The 26277-nt window shown below is 38.1% G+C and overlaps 1 protein-coding gene across 2 annotated transcripts in view; it reads right to left on the bottom strand.

Annotated features, from left to right (window-relative positions):
• The window catches only part of AR (androgen receptor), a 172590-nt gene that overhangs the window by 35141 nt on the left and 111172 nt on the right, over nt 1–26277 (bottom strand). For both annotated transcript variants that reach the window (XM_069463851.1, XM_069463852.1), the window contains exon 3: nt 482–598. In XM_069463851.1, the coding sequence (XP_069319952.1) occupies nt 482–598 (117 nt within the window). The remainder of the gene's footprint in view (nt 1–481; nt 599–26277) is intronic.

Here is a 26277-nt window from a genome sequence, read left to right on the forward strand (position 1 = left end):
AGCTCAAAAGAGAAGCAGCTTCTCATTCCAGGTGGCTGGCCCTACAACACAGGCAGCAGTTAGCTGAGTGATATTCCTAGGTGTTCAGGGCCAGCCTGTGCCTGGGTCATCCTGCACCTGCGACTGTTCTGGATTCTTTAGTTCCCTCATCCTAGCTACCATTGAATAACATTAGGTCAGTACCATTAAGTCCCCTGAGGAATTCTGCCCAGTCAAGTACACATTCACTCATGCTCTGTTTGCTTCACACCTCCTGCTTTAACGCCGAGCCTCAGAGTGGGGAGTGGCATGGTTAAGGATGAAAAAAGGCACCAGCTGGGTGATGGCCACATTGGATAGGAAAGGGTCAACCTGAATCTGGAGCATGGCTGGCTCCCTCGGAAGCATCAAAGAGGAAAATATGGTTTAAAGAGAGAACTAGAGATGAGGGAGGAAAGGGGAGAGAGAAGGAGGAGGAGAAACAGGAAAAAAAGTCTCTTACCTCCCAGAGTCATTCCTGCTTCATAGCATTTCCGGAGACGACAAGATGGACAATTTTTCCTTCGGAATTTATCAATGGTGCAATCATTTCTGCTGGCACATAGGTACTTCTGTTTGCCTGGAAGAACAAATACAAGAATAGACAGAGCTGTTAATGTGTTTCTAGAGTCTCTTTTTTGTAAGTATTTCTAGGGCAGAAAAGGTATGAAGATATATCCTACCAGCTGAGAGAAGTAGACAGAGAATGGCCCCAAATAATTTGATCACATAGAATCTATGAAAACAGGCTGGTTTAATTTGGTGCTATATTGTTTGATTTTCATATATATTTTTGCAGGGATGAACAATGCAGGTGCTGTTGATACCTCCATTATTAGGACTACTCACTGGTTTTTAAAGTAAAATGCTCTACTTTTAGTAAAAGCCAGAAATACCTATGAGAAAATAATCAATTGTGGAAATTGTCACTCCTTTAGCATGGTACAGCAGAGACTTGGGCTTGGTCAATGTTTCCTTCTATTGATACCTGCAATCATGCATGGGATCATATTAATACTTGAGCTAATGAGATGCTTATTTTTCATAATACCAGTACAGGTAAAGCTTCTATAAAAAAGAACACCACGGGATTTCTAACTATTTTTAAATTGCTAGTGATCATGCCCCCAATCTTGTAGGGTATAAAAATCAACCACAGATAAAGCCCACTCTTTGTGTAGTAACTCACAACTAGTAGAAGGAAATTCTCTGAAGCCAGCAGAGCAACAAAGATCACTGCCATGCATATGTGGAGTTATCACAGATACACAGAAACACACATACACACACATGCTCACACCCAGAGATCCTCAGGATCACAGCTGCTCAAAGAAAGACGCAAAGGTCCACTCAAAAACACATATTTTGTGCAATACTTTATTCTTTTATTCCCAGCACAAGCCTGGCACACGGTAGGCCCTCAACAAGTATGGACAGACTTAACGACTACACAAGTGGAGCAGAGAGATGCATAGGCCTGAAGAGTCACCAGCAGGAATAGACAAAGATACAGCCCTGGCTGCTCTGAAGCATGCACAACTTTTCATGCTCACAGCCCTGCTCCAGCCTGAGCTTGTGCATCCCCTCACTCCACTCTTTTCATTCTCCATACCCCAGGTATATTTTCCTTACATTTACTGCTATGTTTTGGTTTACTGGATAGACTAGGATTTTAGGGCAGCTTCTTTTGGCAGAGGAGAAATGTTTGTGGTGGGGAAAAGGAAGAAAAACTAAAGAGTGATTGCCATTTGATAGCAGAGGGAGAAAAAAAACCAAAAACATAAATTTAGCTACATCTCAGCTTTCTTCTCCTTTTACTAAACCTAAAATGTACAAATCAGACACAGAAATACATCTATTATAGCCGGTTATTTTATGTAGTAGATTCAGTAGTAACCAGGTCAGCAAAGCACTGCTTTTACATAAAGGGCTACTTGCAAAAGCATGGGATTAGTATTATTGTAATAAAGGATTCTTTTTTCTTCTCTCTTTTTAAAAAATTTTCTTTCCTTGTTTATTCCCCCCTTTTTCTTTCTTCTTTCCTCCCTTTCTCCTTTTGTTAAAGGACTCCAAAATGATAGGTTTGAAGGAACTGTTAAAAAAAATTACACCAGTACAACCCTTTAATTCCAAGGATAAGTTCCAGGAAAGTGACTTGTGTGAAGAATCACACTAAATCAGAGGCCCCTGAAGAAAGAAAATTAACATTTATTTGGTACCAACTATGAACCAGGCCTGTGTTAGGGGTTTTACATATGCTATTTAAATAAATAATCTCAGCAGTGCTTTGAGGTAGGTACTATCATCACCTTCATTTAACAGATGCAAAAATTAAGGCCTTTAGGCCAGTGCTCTTTCTACCATAGTGCAGGATTTATTTGCATAAGTAGAACACGTAATTTGGTAATAGCTTTTTTCTGCTGCAAACTGAGGACTGCAATGTGTGCACAGAAAGGGTGGCTCCTAGAAGGCAGGCCCTGTATCCAATTTCAGTGGGTTCAGTTCCACTGCCACCTGTGTTCTAGAATTCGGATACCCCCACAGTATTGGCACCACTGCAATACTCAAGGCTAGCTTGTCACACTGATTACTGAAATAAGTTCAAGTTTGAGGTACTTGATTTCTTTGAGAAATCTCTTCTTTCACAGAAAAATGCTAGTTCCTGGTCCCCAGTTTTCCAAAAGAATGGTTGCCCAGCCAATGGAATAAGGTTCCCAGAGGGGTTCTATACTCCACTTCTGAAAGAGAATCACCCTGTGAATGAGGGAGGTTACAGTGGGAAAAGCATGACATTGTTTTTTTTTTTCCAGTTTGGAACTCAGATAATTTCCTTAGCATAGTTCATACCTTTTCCTGGGGTGCCTCTTGGTCTAAAACAAAATGATCTAAAACACAGATGTTCTTTATGGATATGCCCAGGAATAAGTGCACAGCCCAATACAACCAGGGCCATTACATATTAATTTAACATTTACTGAGCATCTATTATATGCCAGGCACTGTACTAGGTGTTGATGTTACAGAGGAAAATCTCTGCTGAACAAAAATATTCAAGTACCAGATAAGAGAAAGAGCACTATGCTAGAAGTCACAAGATCTGGATTGTTGTTCAGTCTTATCACTAACTTTCTATATGACCTTGGACAAGTCCTTTTCCCTCTCTAGGCCCCACTGATAACAGGAAATGGATCAGACTGGAAAATCATTAAAATATTTTCCAGCTCTAGGAATCTTAAAGGACATCTGGATTTCATCTGTAATGTATTTGTAGAATCTTTTATACAAAGGGCTTAAGTACTACTGGTAAGCAAGAAATGCAAGAAACTATTCAAAATAATGGTCTTTAGTCTTTTTACTTTGTCCTTTTAGGATAGCAACTTACTTTAACGTTGTCTCTTATATCTGGAGGCATTTGGTCTCCTTGTTTTCTAATGCCCCCCAAAAAATCAAGGTGCTTAAAATAGTCTTAGAGAGGCACTGATGATGCCAGCCATATGCAACATGGGCATAAACAACATGCTTGTGCACATGTGTGTATTTCCTATGCGTGAATACGCAGGTATGTGTGTGTGTCACACATTGGGTTTCTGAATTAATCTGTGTATATATGCATATATGTGTGATCACATAAAGCATACAACATAACAAAACATACAAATACATACACATGAAATGTGGTTTCTTTTGAAGAAAAATTATGAATTTAATGTTTGAAATGATATTTACTAGTGACAGAGGTGGCTGAGGATTCCCAAGATAGATATGGAAGGAATCTTTTTCCGGAGGTCTTAAAAATAAGACCATGACTCACCTGTACAGTTTGGATTAGGGACAGAGATAGAGGATGGAACAGACAACCTCTCAAGATTGCTTCCAACTCACTTCTCCTATTTGAACTATCATTTCTCCAAATGATGTCAGAGCCAATGTACAATTGCTGGGTTGCTATTACTTCTTTCCTATTTATTCTATTTTTCCAAATATGTCTGAAGTTAATCAGGATTCTTAACAATAACAACAATCCCTCCCATTTCATTAGTTCACAAAGCTTAATAATAATATTCTGTGCAAAGTAAGGATAATAGGGATTATCATATGACCTATTCTGTGATGAAGAAAATGAGGTTCCTTAAAATGAAACTGGCTAGGACTTCGAGTACTATGTTGAACAGAAGTACTGAGAGTGGACATCGTTGCTTTCAGCTTTTCACTGTTGAGTGTGATATTAGCTGTGGGCTTGTCATGTATGGCCTTTATTGTATTAACATTCCTTCTATAATCTGTTGAGAGTTTTTATCATAAAAGGATGTTGCATTTTGTCAAATGCTTTTTTTGCATCCATTGAGATGATCATATGATTTTGGTCTTTCATTCTGTTAATACAGTGAATTACATTTACTGATTTATGTTGAACCATCCTTGCACCCCAGGAATAATTAGCTAGTATTTAGTTGAGGATTTTTGCACCTGTGTTTAGCAGGGATATTGACCTGCCTGGCATCATATTATTGGTTAGATCCAAATCACAGTTCATAATGCTATGAATACCACAGATTGGAACAAATTTTAAATTATTTGGTCGCGCCACACCCACTCCTCCATATAAAGCTTGAATCCCCTCTGTAAGCATCCCTGCAAAGTGGCTGCTCCACCCTTTCTTGAATGTAGCCCATTCTATCTCTGGACTCTGTTATAAGACTCTTTTTTCCAGGAAACTCACTGTCTCTGTATAGCTTTAACTCATTGTGCCTAATTAGAAACACAGAATCTTTGGGCCATAAAGTACCTTAAAAGCCTTCTAATAAAATTCCCCAATGTTATGCTTGACTCCTCAGTTATGAAAATGGACACACAGTATTGAAATGACATGCTTCAAATCACAGCAAGTTGGTGGTAGTGCTAGAACAAAATCAGGAAACTGCATCCAAAGGAGAGTTGGTATGCGTGGTTGTTGTTTGAAGATAAAGCATTCTGAGCATGGCAGGCATCTTTGCTCTTTGGCTAGGAAGTGTATGGCCCTATGGGTGCTTTGCCTGTATTCACTTGACAGAAGAAGTGTGTAAGTGGGACCTGGGCTTGTTCCAAGGGGGTTCTAGAAGGTTTTCTGTTCCCGTGTGGTAGTCTAGGTAACTGAATAATTAACACAGAGAATACAAAAACCTATCCAGTGCCCCTCCCCTCAAATACTACAAACATTATACCCAGCTCTTTGACACTGTTGACTTCCAACAGCAAAGTTATTTCCACAACCTATAGTGAAGGTCTCACAAAAGGTCATTGTGAAATGACTGACAAAATACAAAAATCCTCTCTTATGTTGAAGCAAGTAAGGCCACACTCTAGAGCTGAAAACAGACCACTTATTTAAATGCTTATTAATTGCCTTATCAGAATAACCCCAAACCCTTGATTACTGTGAATGGTCACATAATGGGCTAGCATGAGGTCCTCTGAATGCCAGTTGGCTCTGAAATCCTTGACTGTTTCATGGTGTTCTGCATCTTTCTTCATGGTCCTATTTCTCCATCATAAAACTTAAGTATGATTCAAAGCTCCAGGAGGAATAGAAGTCATGAGACAGCTTGCAGATATTTTCTCCACAGGCTTCCTATTTCTGCTGTTTTCTGTCAGCCCTATTGGTGCTGCCATGCAGTATGCATTGAGGTCAGTGTCTGATTAGTCTTGTTTCAATTTGTTCATTCTGAAAAATCCTGTTTGGAGCAGAGGAGATAAGGCAGGGGAGTTACCCAGTATTAGTGGCATCACATCATGCAAATGACGAAAGGGCTGAGTCATCATTTTCATTGTTAACCTATAGAGAAGACTGAAGAATGTGGGATTTCTCACACTTTATATACAGAGTGTTAATTCAGGACCTATGTGAACAAAACAAAAAACTTTATGGCAGTATTTAAGAAAAAATCTAAATTAAAGAGAATGATATCCCATGTTCTTGGCTGAGAAGATGCAATATTATAATCATTTCTATTCTCTCCCCATGAAATCTATAAACTGAAAAAAACTCAAACAAAATCTTGACAAAATAATCCCAAAGTTTATCTGAAGGAATAAAACATGTGATAATGCCAAGATATTTGTGAACAGCAAGAGTAATGAGACTTTCCCTGCCAGGCCTTTAAAGTATTATAAAGCCACAACAATTACAACGGTTTGATACTGGGTCTGGCTTAGGTTGATCAGTGTAAGAGCCCAGAAAAGCCAAAAACAGACAGAGTATATGCAATATGTCATGCCAATTCATTAAAGAAAGGATGAATTATTTGCTAAATGATGTCAGAACAACTGTTTAAGCATCTAGAAAAGGGAATAAGGTTAAATTACTAGTTAAAATAAAAATAAATTTCAGATAGATTAAAGATGTCAATAAAAAAACAAAAGGAAATCACTGAAGTACTATTAGAAAATATAGGTGAAAATTAAAAATTTTTTGAAGGCAGAAAAGGGGATTTCACAGGATGACAATGAAGAAAAACATAAGTGAAAACAGATATGATAAATTTCACTAGAAAACATTTAAGATTTCTTATATAAAATAAACCTCCTGATAAAATTTAAAGACAAACCATAAACTAAGAAAAATTATTAGCATCAAACATGTAAAATTGATGGTCAGTATCTTTGATGTATAAAATGAACAGTACAATAGAAAACTGGGCAACAGCAATTAAAAGAAGAAATACAAATGATGAACAAACATATGAAAATTGTTTAATTTCACTAGAAATCACACAAATACAAATTAAATATCATTTTAACAAGTCAGATTGGTGCAGATTAAATACTAAGTATTGGTGATGAGATATTGCTGGCGGGAATATAAATTTTTAGAGAGCAGTTTTGCAATGTATTTTGAAAAAATTAAAAATATGTATAAACCTTTACTAGTAATTCCACTTCTAGGAATGTCTTATAAGAAAATATTCTGGTTAATACAAAAGGAAGTTCATTGTAGCATTATTTAAACAAGGAAAATTGGAAATGATTAAATAAATTATTCCATATTCATGCAAGGAAATATTGTGCAGTTATTAATCATGATCTCAATGTCTTGTTTCTAACTTGTAAATATGTTCATCAAATACTGGTTTGTTAAAACAACAATAAAAATGAAGTTACCAAGCAATATATTTTGCTGGATCTTATTTTTAATACCTAAGGCTTTAGAGCTCATCTAACCAAGTTAAAAAAAAACTATTTGACAAATAATAGTTGCATATATTTATGGGGTACAATGTGATGTTTTGATATATTTATACATTTTGAAAAGATTAAATCAAACTAATTAATATAGCCATCATCTTACCTACTCATCATTTTTTAACAAATATAACATTTTATTTTTCTTTTATTCATTTTTATTTGTAGTGAGAATGTTTAAAGTCTACTCTTTCAGCAATTTTGGAATATACATTATTATTAATTATGGTCACCATGCTGTGAAATAGATCACCAAAATTTATTCCTCCAATATAACTTAACCTTGTATCCTTTGACCAATATCTCCCCTTTTCCCATCCACTCAACTTACCCCCCAGACCCTGGTAACCATCATTGTACTCTCCGCTTCTATGTGTTTGACTTTTTTCAGCATTATTCACATTAGCCAAGATATGGAAGAAACCTAAGTATCCATCAACAGATTTAATGGATAAAGAAAATAGGGTACAAATGCACAGCAGAATACTACACAGCCTTTACAAAGAAGGAAATACGGTCCTTTGTGACAACATGGATGACCCTGGAGGATATTATGTGAAGTGAAATAAGTCAGGCATAGAAAGAGAAATACTGTATGACTTCATGTACATGTGGAATCTAAAAATGTCAAACAAAGCAAGTTTTTTCTTTCATAGTGGACTCCTTTTAAAAATAAACCATTACAGGCCATTCTCACTGGAGTTAGGTGATATCTCATTGTAGTTTTGACTTGCATTTCCCTAATGATCAGAGATGTTGAGCACTTTTTTATATGTTTGCTGGCCCTTAGTATGTCTTCTTTTGCAAAGTTTCTATTCATGTCCTTTGCCCATTTATTGATGGGGTTGTTTGATTTTTTCTTGTTGATTTTCTTAAGTTCTACATAGATTCCTGTTATCAGCCCTTTATCGGATGTGTAGAAAGCAAATAGTTTCTCCCATTCTGTAGGTTGTCTATTCACTCTAATGACAGTTTCCTTGGCTATGCAGAAGCTTTTTAATTTGATCAGGTCCCATTTATTTTTGTTTCTGCTGTGATTGCTTTGGGAGTCTTGTTCATAAAGTCCCAAAACAACAAATGCTGGCTTGGATGTGGAGAGTTGGAACACTCTTACACTGCTGGTGGGACTGCAAATTATTACAACCCCTGTGGAAAGTAATTTAGAGATACCTCAAAGAGCTAAAAATATAAATGCCATTTGGTCCAGCAATCCCACTACTAGGCATCTATCCAAAGGAAAAAAAGACATTCTATAATAAAGACATCTGCACTCGAATGTTTATAGCAGCACAATTCACAATTGCAAAGATGTGGAAACAACCCAAGTGAGCATCAATACATGAGTTGATTAATAAAATGTGGTATATGTATACAATGGAATACTACTCAACTACAAAAAACAATGGTGAACTAGCACCTCTTATATTATCCTGGATAGGGATTGACCCCATCTTTCAAAGTGAGGTATCACAAGGATGGAAAAACATGCATCACATGTACTCACCATCAAATTGGCGCTAACTGATCAACATTAAGGTGTTCACATGGTAGTAATACCCATTGGGTGCCAGTAAGGGGGTGGGTGGTGGGGGTAAACCCATAACTAATGGAAGTGGAGTGTACTGTATTGGAGAAGGACACACTTGTAGCCCTGGCTTGGGTGAGGCAAATGCATTATATGTAACCAAAATGTTTGCACCCCCATAATATCCTGAAATAAAAACAGTAAAAAGAAAAGATTACATATAAGCCCCATTTGTGAAAATGAGGTAAAATTAAACTAATCTGCCTGAAGTTGGCATAGGAAACTTAGAACTCCTCCTCAGACCAATCCTTTTCTCCTCTTCTCTATAGGCTTAGCCTTGCAGTATGTCTTACAGAAATTCTGTAGGATCCCTCCCCCAGGGCTTTGTGGAGAAGTTTAGAGACCTATTGATTTAGTTCAACTGCCACACCTCCTATTTTACAGATTGAGAAACTGAGACTCAGAGACTTGAAGAAACTTGTTTAAGGTCATGACATGAGTGAGTGTCAAAACAGAGACAAGAATCCTGTTGTCCTCGCTCCCAGTGCAGCATTCCAGTGCTATTCCCACATGAAATAATAGATGGGAAAAATACCACATAAAGCATTATACATATCGTATTTATTATTATTTAAGTAACAAACGCCTTGAATGTCAGAACAGGCAAAAATATCTGCAGAAAAAATTCTCAACAAAATTTTACCAACCTGAATCCAACATCACATCAAAAAAAATAATTCACCACGACCAGGTGGGCTTTATCCCAGGGATGTAAGGCTGGTTCAACATACACAAATCTATAAATGTAATTCACCACATAAATAAAAGCAAGAACCAAAAGACCACGTGATTCTCTCAATAGACGTAGAAAAAGCACTGGATAAAATCCAGCACACTTGTATGATAAAAACCCTCAACAAAATAGGTATAGATGGTACATTCCTTAAAATTATTAAGGCCATATATGACAAACCCACAGCCAATATTATACTGAATGGGGAAAAATTGAAAGCATTCCTGCTTAGAACTGGAACCAGACAAGGTTGTCCACTATCTCCACTTCTATTCAACATAGCGCTGGAAGTCCTTGCCAGAGCAATCAGACAAGAGAAGGGAATTAAGGGTGTCTGAATGGGGGCAGAAGAGGTCAAATACTCTCACTCTTTGCTGATGATAGGCTATTATACCTACAAAATCCCGAGGATTCAGCCAAGAGACTCCTGGAATTGATAAACGCATTCAGTAAAGTCTTAGGATACAAAATTAATGCACACAAATCAGTGGCATTCATATATGCCAATAATAGTCAAGCTGAAAATCGAACCAAAGATGCAACACCTTTCACAATAGCATCAAAGAAAGTTAAATATTTAGGAATACATTTAATGAATGAGGTGAGAGATATTTATAGGGAGAGCTACAAAACACCGAGAAAAGAAATTGTAGATGATGTGCACATATGGAAATCCCTACCATGCTCATGGATTGGTAGAATCAATATTGTTAAAATGTCCATTCTACCTAAAGTGATCCACAGGATTAATGCAATCCCTATCAAAATTCCACCATCATTCTTTACAGATTTAGAAAAAATAATTCTACACTTCATATGGAACCAGAGAAGACCTCGTATAGCCAAAGCAATCTTAAGCAAAAAGAAAAAATTGGGAGGCATCAATCTGTCAGACTTCAATCTTTACTACAAGGCTATAGTAACCAAAACAGCATGGTACTGGCACAAGAACAGAGATATAGACCTTTGGAATAGGATGGAGATCCCAGATATAAAACCATCCTCATATTGTCATCTAATCTCCAACAAAGCAGAAAAAAGTATACATTGGGGAAAAGAATCTCTATTCAATAAGTGGTGCTGGGAAAACTGGATATCCACAGGCAGAAGATTGAAACTGGATCCCAGACCTCTCACCTCTCACCTCTCACAAAAATAAACTCACATTGGATAACACACTTAAACCCAAGGCATGAATCCTTAAGAATTCTGGAAGAAAATGTGGGGAAGACTCTTTTAAACATTGGCCTAGGCAAAGAATTTATGAAGAAGACCCCCAAAGCAATCACAGCAGCAACAAAAATAAATAAATGGGACCTGATCAAATTAAAAAGCTTCTGCACTGCCAAGGAAACTGTCCTTAGAGAGAATAGACAACTTACAGAATGGGAGAAAATATTTTCTTTCTACACTTCTGATAAAGGGCAGATAACAAGAATCTATGTAGAACTTAAGAAAATCAACAAGAAAAAATCAAACAACCCCATCAATAAATGGGCAAAGGACATGAACAGAAACTTTTCAAAAGAAGTCATACTAAAAGGCCAGCAAACATATAAAAAAGTGCTCAACATCTCTGATCATTAGGGAAATGCAAGTCAAAACTACAATGAGATATCATCTAACTCCAGTGTGAATGGCCTCTATCAAAAAGTCCCCAAATAACAAATACTCACGTGAATGTGGAGAGATTGGAACCCTCTTACACTGCTGGTGGGACTGCAAATTAGTACAACTACTGTGGAAAGTAATTTTGAGATACCTTAAAGAAATACAAGTAGATCTACCATTTGATCCAGCAAGCCCATTACTGGGCATGTACCGAAAAGAACAAAAGACATTCTATAATAAAGACATCTGCACTCGAATGTTTATAGCAGCACAATTCACAATTGCAAAGATGTGGAAACAACCCAAGTGAGCATCAATACATGAGTTGATTAATAAAATGTGGTATATGTATACCATGGAATACTACTCAACTACAAAAAACAATGGTGAACTAGCACCTCTTATATTATCCTGGATAGAGCTTGAGCCCATCTTTCAAAGTGAGGTATCACAAGGATGGAAAAACATGCACCACATGTACTTGCCATCAAGCTGGTACTAACTGATCAACACTAAGGTGTTCACATGGTAGTAATACTCACTGGGAGCCAGTCAGGTGGGGGGTGGGGAGTGGGGTATAGAGGGGTCGGGGGGTAAGCCCACAGCTAATGGAGATGGGGTGCATTGTATGGGGGAAGGACACACTTGTAGCCCTGGCTTGAGCAAGGCAAATGCATTTCATGTAACCAAAATGTTTGTACACCCATAATATCTTGAATTAAACAAAAAAACAAACAAAAATCTCTGTAGAGATTATCTAATCCAACAATTTTATAGATGGGGAAGCTGACATCCAGAGAGCAGAATGTACCTGGCCAAGAAAACACAATGATTCAATAGTAGTTATGGAACTAAAATTCAAGTTAATGCCCACTATATTCTCTGTATTTGCTGAATATTTCCTTTATTACTTTGAAATCATTTTCATATTCATTATCTCATTGAGCCTTTCTTCAAAGTAGGGAGGATACAGGCCATTACTTTTAATTTATGTATCAGGAAACCCTAGATATAGGCTGCTTACTGATTCAAAAGAGTATAGCCCAGTTTCAATCCAGGCTGCCAGATGTTTTTTACTTAACCACTATAACTGAGCAAATATTTTATTTGCTTCTCTCCTGAATAATCTGTCTTGTATTAAACATGTTCTAAATCTACCCGTTGCCTCTTCAAAGTGACAAGAAGGAGTAACATTTCATTTGCTAGGGAGAGCAATGAAGACCAGGGAACCTATGGTGTCTTCCTTTGTACTCTTCAAGGTGGACTACAAAGATGTTACCCCATTTAATTCTTGCTGAAACTCTTCCAGATAGTTATAATTTCTATTTTAGAGATGAACAAAATAAGGCTCAGAGATACTGAAATCTATAGTCACCAGCTAGTAAGTGGCGGAATCAGGATTAGAAGTCAGGTCTGCATTATCTGCAATGTTGATGTTTGCCCTTATCAGTATGATGTGTTCTCCCAAATGCGCTCTAGCCAGGTGCTTCAAAAGACAGAGACAGTGCAGTGCAGAATAGTAAGAAGAGCCCAGAGCAGGAAGGTGGAAGACCCAAAGATCAGCCATGCTGCCTCAATAAGTCATTATGTGACCATATATATATATCTACTTCTCTTTTAACCTCGGTTCCATTGATCTATAACAAGAAAGGAATGTGGTATGCACCAAGGGAACATAGCCACCCAAGGAAAGTGGGTTCAAGAGTCTTCTATTCACACAGATTTTTTGCTGAGAGTCTCAGAGTATACTCGGGTGCATTCCTATCTTGTTTTTCCAGTCTCAACTCTCTTGACTCTAAGGGATGCTTCTGAAAAACAAAAACACTGCACTGCAGAAAGGAGTAGCTAAGTGCTTCTCCCCTGAGTGATCTTTGCAGACAGAAATCAGCCTAAGGCTTGTTTAGCATCATGTATCCTATGGACATAATATTTCTGGGGTTGAGGCAGCCTAGAATATCTGGCCTAATCACTCAAGGGAACTCTTCTATGAAAAGCTCTATCAAGAATTGCTGAGTCCTAGTTTTTCTCTCTTTTTTTTTTCTCTCAGGATACTGCTCTTGGGCCTGTGGAACAGGCTAGACAGCTCTAGGTATATAGTCTGTCCCAGCAAAAGGCAGGTCTCCTGTGAGAAGGCCTTGCGAGATGGCAGAGTCCCTGTGAAAAAACGTGACTGTCCCCTCATCTGTTCCACCAACCTAGAAACACAGGTGGTAGTTAACTCAGCACCATGGATGGGTCCTCAGCCAGGTCCCTCGGCTGATGTTCTACAGGGAGGCTTTTTGGGAATGGGCATCAAGCTATCATTATCTTTGTTTCTTTTGTCCTTATGGCTAGCTCTAGTGAGAAAAACAGACTAGAACTCAAGCCCAAACTCCTTGGTTTTTAGTACCCCCTACAGTCTGGCCCACGCTCCGTACAATGGAAATTTAAAGAGCACTGGATTGGCAGTCAGAAAAGCAGGTGTCAAATACTAGCTCCACTGCTTTGCATTTAATTGGAAATGTGGGCCTTGCTTCCTCATCTAAAAATGGGGATAAAAATAATGGCATTGTCTACTTCAGAGAATCATACAAAACAAACAATATAGAACACATGAAAGGAAATATATTTAATATATTAAAAGGGCTGTTTGTAAAGTTACTTGGGTCTGTCTTGTCTTCTATTTCTCTCCATCAGTGACCTCTCTTAAATATGCTGCTCCCTTCATTTGCTTCTGCCCTGGCTACAAACATTCTGTCCTGTGTCCCCTGCCCCCAACTCACACACATATACACTTCTTCGCTAAAGCCAACACTGAAGTGTCCAGCTCCAGACCACCTTCCCTAGTGATTGCAGTTCATGCAGGCCTCCTTCTTCAAGAGGATAGGAAATGGAAGAAGATGAGGCTAATAAGTTATATGGTGGTTAGGCCATGAACAACCTTGAATGTCATGCTCCACAGTTTAAACCTGAACATGATGAAGTATTTGAATCCATCACTGAGTTCAACCATAGATGTATGCTCTGATGGTTAAAGAATAATCTTTGAGTATGTATACTTACTATGCTCTAGGCACTATTCTGGGCAACTGAGGAAACAACTGTGAATATTACAGTCAAAGACCTTGCCCTCAAGTTAGGTGACCTTTTGGTGGAAGTAGACAAACAATAAATGAGTGATAAATATCTACCCAAAGGAAAAGAAGTCATTTTATCAAAAGTGTACCTGCACTTGGATGTTTATTGCAGCACAATTCACAATCACAAAGGTGCAGAATCAACCTAAGTGCCCATCAATTCAGGAGTGGACTAAGAAAATGTGGTGTGTACAGACACACACATACACACCATGGAGTACTACTCAGCCATAAAAAGGAATGAAATAATGTCTTTTGCAGCAACTTGGATGAAACTGGAGACCATTATCCTAAGTGAAGTATCTCAGGAATGGAAAAAGAAACACCACATGTACTCTCTAATAATTAGGAGCTAATCGATGGGCAAAAATGGGCAACAAAGAGATGTAAAGGTCATTGGAAATCAAGAAGGAAGGGAGGAAGGGAGGGGTAAAAACGTACCTATTGGTGGAGTTCTACTCAGCCACAAAAAAAATGGTGATCTATCATCTCTTGTATTATCCTGGATAGAGCTGGAACCCATTCCACTAAGTGAAGTATCCCAAGAATGGAAAAACAAGCACCACATGTACTCACCATCAAATTTGTATTAACGGATCAACACTTGAGTGCGCATATACTAATAACATTCATCGGGTGTTGGGCAGATGGGAGAGGGGAGGAGGGGATGGATATATAGACACCTAATGGGTGTGGTGCGTACCGTGTGGGGGATGGACATACTTGAAGCTCTGACTCAAGTATGGGTGGGGCAAAGGCAATATACATAACCTAAACATTTGTACCTCAGTAATATGCTGAAATAAATAAATTAAAAAAAAAGAAGTTGATACACTTAAAAATAAAAGTACCTATTGGGTACAGTGGACACTATTTAGGTGATGGGTATGCTAAGAGCCTCAACTTAAGCATCATTAAAGGTATCAATGTAACAAAAACATTTGTATTCCATTAATATGTTGAAATTTAAAAAATTAGATATTTTTAGATGGTGATATATACAATGAAGGAAATAAAACAGGGTGATGTGGTATAATGGGGGGAGGTGTTTGGGGGAAAGACTCTCTGAGGATGTGGCATTTGAGCTGAGACCTGAATAATAGGAGGGGCCAGACATGAAAAGAGGCAGGAGAGGAGCATTCTCAACAGAAGGAACAGCAGATGAAGAGGCTAGAAGTCATGAAAGAATTTGGTGTGTTCTTGGAATAGCAAGATGGCCAGTGTGCCTTGCACATGATGAAGGAGGAGAGGTGGTAGAAAAACTGATCAGATGGCAGGACCAGGTTGAGCAGGACAGTAATTCTCAACCTTGGTTGTAAATCAGAATCACCAGGGGACTTTTTACAAAATACTGATCCTAGTCTCACTCTCAGTGGTTCTGATTTAATTGATCTTGATTGGAGGTAAGGTGTGGACTCTGTGATATTTTAAAATCTCCCCCATTGCTTCTAATGTGTAGCTAGGGGAGAGAACTGCTGGTGTTGGACCTTGCAGGTGAGTTGATTACTTATGGAGTTTTGTAGCTGACACCAGATTAATAACAGGATGAATATTTGACATTGGAATAGCACCTGACAAACAGTTCACAAAGTACCTTGCTTTTTATGTTGCTTTTGTTCCTCTGGAGACCAGTGAGGTTCAGGCCATTTAAGTGAGGAGTATAGGGAGCACCAAATAGATGATGTTCTTCAGATGGGATCTGGATAGACCATATGCGAGAAGTACAGGCTCCAACCCCACCAAGGAAAACACTATGAGGAATAGCCCAGCTCATCTCTGCCAAGGTCATCTGACATTTGGCCAGGCCCAAGTGTTGTGTTCTAAAGCTGCCTTTCCTTAGGTTCTGTCCAGTGTTGTGCTGGAGCTGGCTTGCACTAACCACAAAAAACAATTCTGAACATCTTTTTCCAATTTCATATTCAGTGTCATCACATTGGTAGCTTGAAATTGGCCATGATAGAAATATCTACATCATGGAGACCAGCAAACACTACAAATCAGCCCTTACCACCCTTCCTACAGAAAGCCAGTTTATCGGCATGCCACTGGCTCTACCCTTGTGGTAGCTTTTACTCCCTTCTAGCTGGATCTGACCCCCTTGTTCCTTTCTCCCTACACTTTCCTCCAGGCGCACCTCTGGGGTTTGGTAATATGATTGGAATCACAACCTCTATAGACTCAATTGCATTTTAGAAACATATTACCATCTTCACATGCTTTGCCTAATAGATATGTTCCTGAACAGTAGTGTACAAATCACATTTCTTTAAACTGAATTCTCATTTAATTGTACGGTAGGGATTGATCATTTAAAGAATCTCTGTGTTGAATACTTATGCAAAGCCAAGACAATAATCCTTTTGTAAAATGAACAGTAACTATTTCATATATCAATTTCGTCACATCCAAATTTTGCATGATAATCTTACAACCTTTGTGTAAAATAACTGGGAAAAAGCTTTCAAAATTAAAAAAATATATATGTTTTGACCCAGCACATGTTTGCATATGTGTGACATGACATAATACAAGGACATTCACTGCAACATTGTTTATAATAGCAGAAGACTGGAAACAACACAAAGGCCCATCAATAGAGGATTGATTAATCTAATAAATTATGATGCAGCCATATATAGCAGCCGTTAAAAAATGAGGTATTCTATCCTGGGCAAGAGAGCAAGACCCTGTCTCAAAAAAGAAGTAGTCTTATTATATTGACATGGAACAATCTCTAAGATATATTATAAATTAAAAAAAATACAAAACAACACTAAATGTGTGGGGAAAATTGACATATTTTTGTATATGTTTATAAATGCATATACTATGTCTGCAGGGTACATAGAAACTAATAAATTATGGTTGTCTGTGAGAAAGGGAACTGCATATTTGAGGGATGGTCAGAAATGATTTTTTGTTCTTTAATCTCAATTAAGGAGCCCAGAAATAAACTCTCACATATATGGTAAAAAAAAAAATTACCATGTACATGTATTGCCTACTCTAAATATAAATTTAAATAGTTCCAGGTCTGTTACAAATGTCTCTGTGACCTTGAGATAAATCCTTTCCCCTTTCTGGGCTTCAGTATCCCCATCTACACAGCAAGGGGGTTGCACTCTATAATACCAAGAAGGGCTGTTCCCATCACGTCCTAGTTCCCAATTTATAGAGTTACTGTTTACAACAAATATGTTGCGTATTCACCACACTGTGTAAATAGGGAAGCTGCTCTTCTAACAGGGTCTGAAAGGTTGTCTCTGTTATTGCCAAAAAGTATCAATTAGTCAGTTAACAAATGCCTGATGAAAGCTCAATGGTCCAGACCTGTGCCAAAGTCTGTAGGGGCGAAAAAAATCATAGCACTTCCCTTTTGGAAGCTTGCAATCCAGTGGGAGATAACATAAATACATAGAAAGCTGTAGTAATGCAAATGAGTATATGAAAGTTCTCAAATGAGGCAAGGAGATCTAGGTCATGGCTTGACTCCACTGGCTTATTGTGAGGCCTTGAGAAAATTGCTGCTTTCCTTTGAGCCTCAATTTCTTCATATACAAAATGATGGGGGGGGTGAGATGAGATGAATTTAACAATCTCTCAATAAATTAATGTTCAACACAGAGATTAAGAAACTATCAGGCATAGATGGTAAAACTTCTGTTAGGTGTCCTTAGCTATTTATTAATTGGCAAAGCAGTATGATGTGGTAGCAGGATCACTGACTTAAGAGTCAGAGAGACTGGGCTATGAATCCCAGCAATGTCACTAACTAGGTGTGGCAAATAGCATAAATTTGGGCAAATGGCATAACCTCTCTGATTCTCTCTCCTCGTTTGTAAAATGGGGATCATAATATCCACCTTTGCAAAGCTATGACAATTAAAAACAACATATGTGCTTATTCACATATGTTGGGATACTTCACTTAGTAGAATGGGTTCCAACTCTCTGGGGAATGGACACGCTTGAAGCTCTGACTCAGGGGGGTGGGGGGGCATGGGAAATATACATAACCTAAACTTTTGTACCCCCATGATAAGGTGAAATAAAAAAAAATTGAAAAAAAAAAAACCAACATATGTGAAGCATCTAGCAAATTTCAGGTACTTGGTAAACAGGAGCTAATAGAATGATGTGCATTATCCTGGAATCACATGAAACTCAACAAGTCCTGATCAAGGCTGAAGTGCCTACTGAAATCTTTATTGTATAACACTCAAGGACTGTACTTAATATGATTTTTTTAATCTAGTGCTCCATAATAAAAAGCTTTAATCAAATTATTCAGATATTTCTTCCTATATAGTTCTAAAGTAAGTCATCTGAGATCAAATTTGAAAACTGAAATTTAATCTGCAGCTCCAAAACACGCCCACATTGTGCTCTGCTTCTGGGTACTGTTATGATTTGATTTCCTGAAAATTCAAAAGCTACTTATCAAGATGATTATAGCGTGCACCTTACCAACACTTACATACTACTTGACAAGATTACAGAGAGAGAGAAAGAGAGAGAGAGAAGAGGGAGGAGGAGGAGGAGAAGAAGAAAGAAGAAAGAAGAAGAAAAAAGAAGAAGAAGAGGAGGAGGAGGAGATAGGAAGGGAAAGGGAAGAGGGAACGGAAGGAGGAGGCAGAGAAGGGCAGGGGAAGAAAAGAAGAGAAGAAAAGAGAAAAAAGAGAAGAGAAGAGAAGACAAGAGAAGAGAATTTAGAAAGAAAAACCCAAGCCTGGGCCCCATTGAGGAAATATTGAGTTGTGTGACAGCTTCAAGAAAAGCCGGAGAAGACAGTGACAGGATAGGCAATGCTGAGCCCAGTGCTTATCCACCCATTGAGGGTAGAAGCACTGTTGACTGGGGGAAGTGGATATGAGCCTGCATCCCCATTATTTGATAGTCACCTTCTCCAAGTCTCTCCCAAAGACTGTTTTGAGTGACTTCCCCTTAGGTAATCACACTGTGATGGACCGAGAGAACTACGAGGCCAAAATTCCTGTCTGATTCTAGGAGAACCCCAGGAAGGTGCCCAAAGATTGAGATAGGACATTCATAGAGGAGTCAGTGGAAACTATAGAAAGAGAGGGGAGCCAGTACAGCATAGTCAGGAAGAAATGGGGTATTATAGTTTGACAGATTTGTATTCAAATCTTTGCTCTAACTCTTACTAGCTGCAACTTGGAGCAAGTTACTCAATTTCTCTTGACCTTAGTTTGGCCTGTTGTAAAATAAAGATAATAATACATAGATCTGCCATAATATTTAAATGAAATATGTATGGAAAGCAATTAACACAATATCTGGCACACACAGGCCTTCACTAAATATTGAGAGAAAAATAGAAACAGAGGACTAGATGAATGAGTTTTTAAAGGCAGGATGTAGATGGTGTATAAAGAATTGGGAAAAAGAGGATAACAGCTGTTATAAAATGTCATCTGAAAACAAAATAATAGAATGATAATAATCTGTACAGTAAGAGAAATTCTAACAGCTAGCAAATGTTAAACTCCTGAGATGAAAGAAGAGTTAGGAGAAATTGTATTTCACAGGAGCGATCTTGATGGAAACACAGAATTTTACTAAGAGAACAAAGTATTGATAGGGCATTCCAGGCAGAGGGGATGATATATTTAAAAAGGCACAGAAGTTGGAAAGAGTCAAGATTGGCACATGACACAGATTGTGAAAGTGATTCGTTGGTCATCAAAACCTCCTAAATAGTCAAGCAGCCTTGATGAAACACACTGACTCTAACCATTTTTCTTTTTCTTTTCTACTAAAAAAGGTTTTTCTTTTTACAACTACCTTAAGACAGCCAAACAGGTTTGACTGTTCCCTCCCCTAACCCTGTTTTGGCCTGCCCTTTGGTGATTACTACCTGTTAGACCAGTTGCAGGAACTGATCAATAGGCGTGACCAGAGAAATGCCATCTGGAAGATAGTTGGGCATTGTTGCTATGCTGAGTACTTTAGTTAAAGCACTTCTAGGCTTTTCCTTCCAACCATAAGAGCCTAAGGAGGCAGGGAGACTTCACCCATGGAGAAAGGTCCACCTATACCATCCATTTGCCATAAAGATAATGTATGTGCCTGCCATGCACTTGAGTTCCCTAAAAGAATTCTCACCAAAAATGTTGATATCAACTGATTTATGAACAAAAATAATGATCACTGACAAAATAAGAAACCTCTCATGGGTAACAGATTAAAATTCATCTATAATGTAGAAGGAATAAATGACTCCTTTTTATTTGTGAGTTAGAAGGTCAGAAGAACTGAAATGTACATGTTGCTAGGTTTTCCTTGATAAAAAAAAAAAAAAAAAGCAAAAACACACAAAAAAACCCACCCTGGCCAACCTGAGGAACATCAGCTGACAAACAGGTCTGCCTTCATCTGTTATTCTTTTACTGTCCCATGGGTCCTTAGGTATTCGAGAGAACATTTTCAGCACAAAGGAAACAGAGATTTTCTTGGAAAACTGAAGAGTCATCCTTGGCTCCAAAACAAGTAAGATATCAATAATTTTTAAAAAATCCAGAGCAAAAAGACTTGCAAAGTTCCAGTTTCAAAAAGGCCCCTCTCAAATATCAGGGATGTAAGATTATGTTCAACTACTGACAGCAATACTGATGTTATTCAGCCTTAGCCACTCTCACATTGAGTGTGCCCCTTCTCCGTTTCCTAAACACGCACCCGTAAGAAACAGTTCATATATATTCCCTTCCCAAATCCTAAACATTTATATCACTTGCATTTGTGAATAGTTTTACAACTTATAGTGTTCCTATGAGTTATCTTCTTTGAACCCTCCACTAATCTATGGGCCATTAGAGGTAGTTATTATTATCATTTTACCTATGATAAAACTAAGGCTCAGGATAGTTAACAGAGTTGCCTAAGCTCACACAGTTAAATAAGAGATGAAGTTATTACCACATCCAGGTATTTTGACTCTTATTCTTATCATTTTTTTCATAACTTCAAATATCAACAAAAAATGTTAAATTACTGTCACTGTTGAGCTCTGGAAGGCATGAAAACCATTTTATCTATTTCATTAAGAGATACATAAAATTATTAAAACCTAGATGTTGTGGAGATCAGTTATCTGGGAAAGTTCATGTATGTGGAACTTTCATTTACCTGACAATACTGGATAAATAAAGGGTTGGAAATGAGCATAATATTCATTATGTGATTCAATGAAAAATTACTCAACACCTACCAAGTGCCAGAATCTATGCTAGACACTGCTTTCCATGCCTATAAAACAGACAAGATATTAAGAAAAATCTAGGTAGAATTAAGAAACTCATTCTTTCATGAATTCATTCATTCATTCATTCAATAAATTCCTATTAAATATCTACTCTACGCCAGGCAGCATTCTAGGTGCCTGGTGGGATATATTAGTGAGCAAAGAATCAAAAATCCCTATTTTGAGGAATATCTATTTTAATGTATGGAGGTGGAGGAGGGGAAAAAGCAGACAATAAGCAATAAACCTAATAAATTAGTAAATTAAATAGTATGAGAGAAAGCAATAAATGCTATGGACAAAAAAAATTGGTAAAGAGGATAGGGAGTGTGGAGGAGAGCAATTTTAAATTGAGTGATAAGGGTAGGCTTCACTGAAGTGACATCTGGGCAAAAACTTGAAGGAAGTGAGGGAGTGAGCCACACAGATATATTAGGGAAGAGCATTTCAGGCAGAGGGAACAGCCAATGTAAAGGCCCTGATGTGGGGGGCTGCCTACCATGTTCAAGGATTGGCAAAGAGATGAGTGCAGCTGCAGCAGGGGGAAAAGTGGCAGAAGATGAGGTCTGAGGGGCAAGAGCAGCACAGATTATTTGTGACCTCATGATAGTCCATTAATTTATAGATCAAAGACTTTAATTCTGAGTGAGGTGGGGAGATCATCTGTCTTCCCATTTGTCTAGGACACACACTATTCCATTTTTTTTTCTGGAAACTTTAGATATTCACTTTATTAAATGTTGGGAATTGTGCAATCACTAAAGAAAATAATTTGGCAATTCCTCAAAAAGTTAAAGGTAGAGTTATCATATGACCCAGCAACTGACTCCTAGGAACAAACACAAGAGAATGAAAACATATGTCCACACAAAAACTTGCATATAAATGTTCATGGAAGTATTAATAATAGACCAAGAGTGCAAACAACCCAATGCACATCAGCCAATGAATAGATAAACAAAATGTGGCATATCCACACAATGGAATATTATTCAGCCAGAAAAATGAATGAAGTACTGGTACATGCTACGACATGGATGAACATTATGCTAAATGAAAGCATCCAGATAGAAAAGGCCACATATTACATTGTTCCACTTATATGAGATGTCCACAATTGACAAATTTATAGAGACAGAAAGTAGATTACCATTACCAGGAGCTGGGAAGAGAGGGAAATTGGCAGTAAATGCTAACGAATATAGGATTCCTTTTAAAGGTGATGGAAAACCACCCGAAATTATAATAGTGGTGCTGTTTGTACAACTTATTGAACATACCAAAAACCATGGAATTGTACAGTTTAAAATAGTGACTATTGTGGTATATAAAGTATATCTCAATTTTTAAAAAATCGTAGAGAGCCTTTTGATGCCAGTAATTTTTAGTCTCTGGGAGAGGAGTCAGAAAAAGAAATCAAGAATGGTTTGTAAATTGTAACATAAATGATCTAATTTAAAAGCATGCAGAGGCTTTTAAAGGCATTCCAGGTCATGAATGAAGGCAGGTCTACCTTTATAAAGTCCTATTAGCAATCTCATACATTTGTAAGATATGTTGCCATTGGCAAATCCCTTCCCATGCATCATCTCACAACATACCCATGAAGTAGAAAGGGCAAGTCCCAGCAGCAGCTTTACAGATGCAGAAGCAGAAGTCCAGAGAGCCTCAGTGACTTTCTGGGGGTCACATGTCTAGCCTTCTTTTGTCTAGTGGTGCTTTTTGTCTGCCATGGTTCATAAAGTAGACTCTTTGCTAAAAGAAAATGAACTCTAACTCTTCCCAATTTCTCATCTCATTCATTTCATTCTATTACTCATTTTCTCGCTGCTAGTGACAGCAAGATTCTATTATCTGCAGGGCCATGGGAGGGGATTTCAAAATAGCCCTTTGAAACTGCAATCCCAGTATGTCAAAATGGAGCCTTGAGAGTGGCTATATTCATACTCAGTTCTCATCCCTTGGCCTCTGTCCACTTTTCATTCTTTCCTTTGTGTTATTACCATGTGAAAATATCCAGCAGTGTATGAAATGTTATAAGTCACTATAAATTGAAAGAGTGGCTATCTTTCTCATTAGATTGTGAAAGAGACAAGAGTAAGAAATATTCCTTTCTGTAGTCCCACTGTCTGACACATTGAAAATTCTCAATATAATTTGAATGAATGAATGATTAATTGATTGATCGATTGATCTTTTAATATGTTGTTGGCCAAGAGAGCTCTCTGTAACGTGCTTCTTAAAGAAGCAGCCCAGGTCCTGGAAGATCATGTGGTTTCAATGTTTTCCTAAAGAACATATAATGGTAGTATCTTTCTGGAGTTAAAGGAAATCAACAGAGAGAGTACCCTAATTTTGAAAACTCTAAGTCTCACTCTTTCTCCTCATAATGGCTGTTCAGAATCCTGGTTTCCCTTCAGTCTCAGTGAGTTTGGTGAGGCCACTCTGTGGAATGCTGATTGGAGCCCCTTTGATAACAAATGGAATGGGTCAGCGGGGGCCAGAGGACAAAGCTCAGCTTGCTGTCACCTCAGTGTCAGCCCACCATAGATATTACTGCTCCTGGCAGCTTGGGTATCAAGAGTTAACACAGAGAGAAAAAGACTGTGGAAACAATTTCACAAAGTTCACGTGTCAGCCAGGCAGGAATGTTCATCTATGAACTCAAAGCAAGCATATTAAAGGCAGGGGAGAGAGCCTCACTGGGGAAAACAGATAAAGTTTTGAGGGTGACAGGATTGAAAAAGTCCATATATTTATAACTTACAACAAATAAATTCATTCCAACAATATCACCTTTCTTCCTCGAATGGCATACAGCAACTTAGGAAATTGTCCCATTGCCAAATGCCAGATCAAAAATGTCTTCTGGGGATTAAAAACATTAGACAATGAAACAAAGGCTTGCTCTTGGACCAATATTTGCTTTTGCCATAAACCCTGCAACTTATCTGAACAGGTGTTTAGTAACCTTGCAACTAAGACTCAAAGCTGAGTTACAATGGGAAGGCACTTCCCATGGTCTGTCTTGGTCATTTTCTGACTGCTACTCACTTGCTAGGAGACAATAATTATTTCTATAAGCTATATAACTGGCTATTTTTGCATCAGGCAAAAATGGTCAGACATATTATCATTCAATTTGGAGGTTATCTCTGCAATATACTATTTTTGGGGGGATATATAAAATTTACTTTGAGGAACCCTGGGAAATATGTCAAAGAGGTAATCATTCTGGTGTGACTGCAGATTGGAGGAAATGTGCCTTATGTATTAACAAGCTGTGTACAGAGAAAACAATGAAGTGGTTTTCAAGTAAAGCTGTTTCTCCTATAGGAAATTCTTTGCAGGGGTTTTGGGGTGGTCAGAGGGAAATAATTATTAATTTAAAAATAGACATGATTGTCCTGTACAATGGTAAGGAGACCTCCTAGACTCTAGAAACTAATACTCATATGACACTTTTTAATTTACACAATGTTTTCACAAGCATTATCTCCTTTGATCTTTTCAGCCATTATACTATTTCCACTACATAGATGAAGAAACTGAGGCTTAGAGAGGTCAAATGAATTTCCTAAGGCCCGAAGCTAATAAGTAGATTTTCTGACTCCAAGTGCCCTTTCCTTCTACCACATCTTAACTGCTTTAAAAATCTCTGAAGTTAGTCAGAGGAAGGCTTATCTGCAGGATCACTTCTCTGTACATATTCCCAGGTGTGAGTCAGCAAACTTGCAGTTATATCTTCTAGAACAGTGAGGGCCTCCTTGAGGCAATATATGGATCACATTCAGTTCCAAGGATGGATCAAGTCACTCACTGATGTTACTAGAAAAATGGATGTCAAATGCTCACAGCATCATAGAAGGGCTTCCTAGTAGAGAGTGACCTTCTTATTATTGGATATGTGTGTACATTATTGGCATTTCCCTAGCACCCCATAGGAGCATAGTGGATGCGTTAACAAAGAAGAAGGGCTACCAAGTGAAGACTGGGCCAAGTTTACATGGCCAAAAGAGAGTCAGTCACCTTACGCAAAAGCATCTAATGCTCAAAGAAAGCTCTTCATTGTTTTATATGGGATTCTAAGGTATAGAATCCTATTTTTATTTTCTGTACTATATCTTCAGTTTGTTCTCCTACGGGGTTCTATTTTTTATTCTAATATAGGAGGCATATTTTTTTCTACATAGAACTTACAGTTCTGTAATAGATCTCACAATCTCCACTCAAAGAAGAAAAGATGAGTATGTGGAAGCCATAATCCTCAAACCTCATCAGTGAAGTCAATTAATTGTAAATATAACCACCTGCCTCCTTCCAATTTCCCGCATGCACCTACCATTCCTAAAGGTCTGCCCATCACACAGCAGGGACAACTAGCCTTTACCCCGTATCAGTAGTAATAATCATGTCTGATGACTGGTGTGAGCCTACTTATGTGTGCTGAATCTGCCATGCTGCCCTGAGTTCTCCCTCCCCTGCTGGTTTTCTGACATTCAAAGAAGCTGACAAAGAAGCTGGACCAGGATGTCCCCGCAGGACTCGACCCTTACAAATCTAAAGCCAGCTATTAGTTGCTCAGAACTCACACATCTCTACCTAGTTTAAAGTGCTCACTGAGCACCTGTAGTCCCAGTTACTAAGGAGGCTGAGGCAGGAGGATCTCTTGAGCCCAGAAGTTCGAGGCTGCAGTGCGCTATGGTTACACCTGTGAAGAGCCACACACTTCAGT

This window comes from Eulemur rufifrons, chromosome 30 (genome assembly GCF_041146395.1).
Source record: "Eulemur rufifrons isolate Redbay chromosome 30, OSU_ERuf_1, whole genome shotgun sequence".
Lineage (NCBI taxonomy): Eukaryota > Metazoa > Chordata > Mammalia > Primates > Lemuridae > Eulemur > Eulemur rufifrons.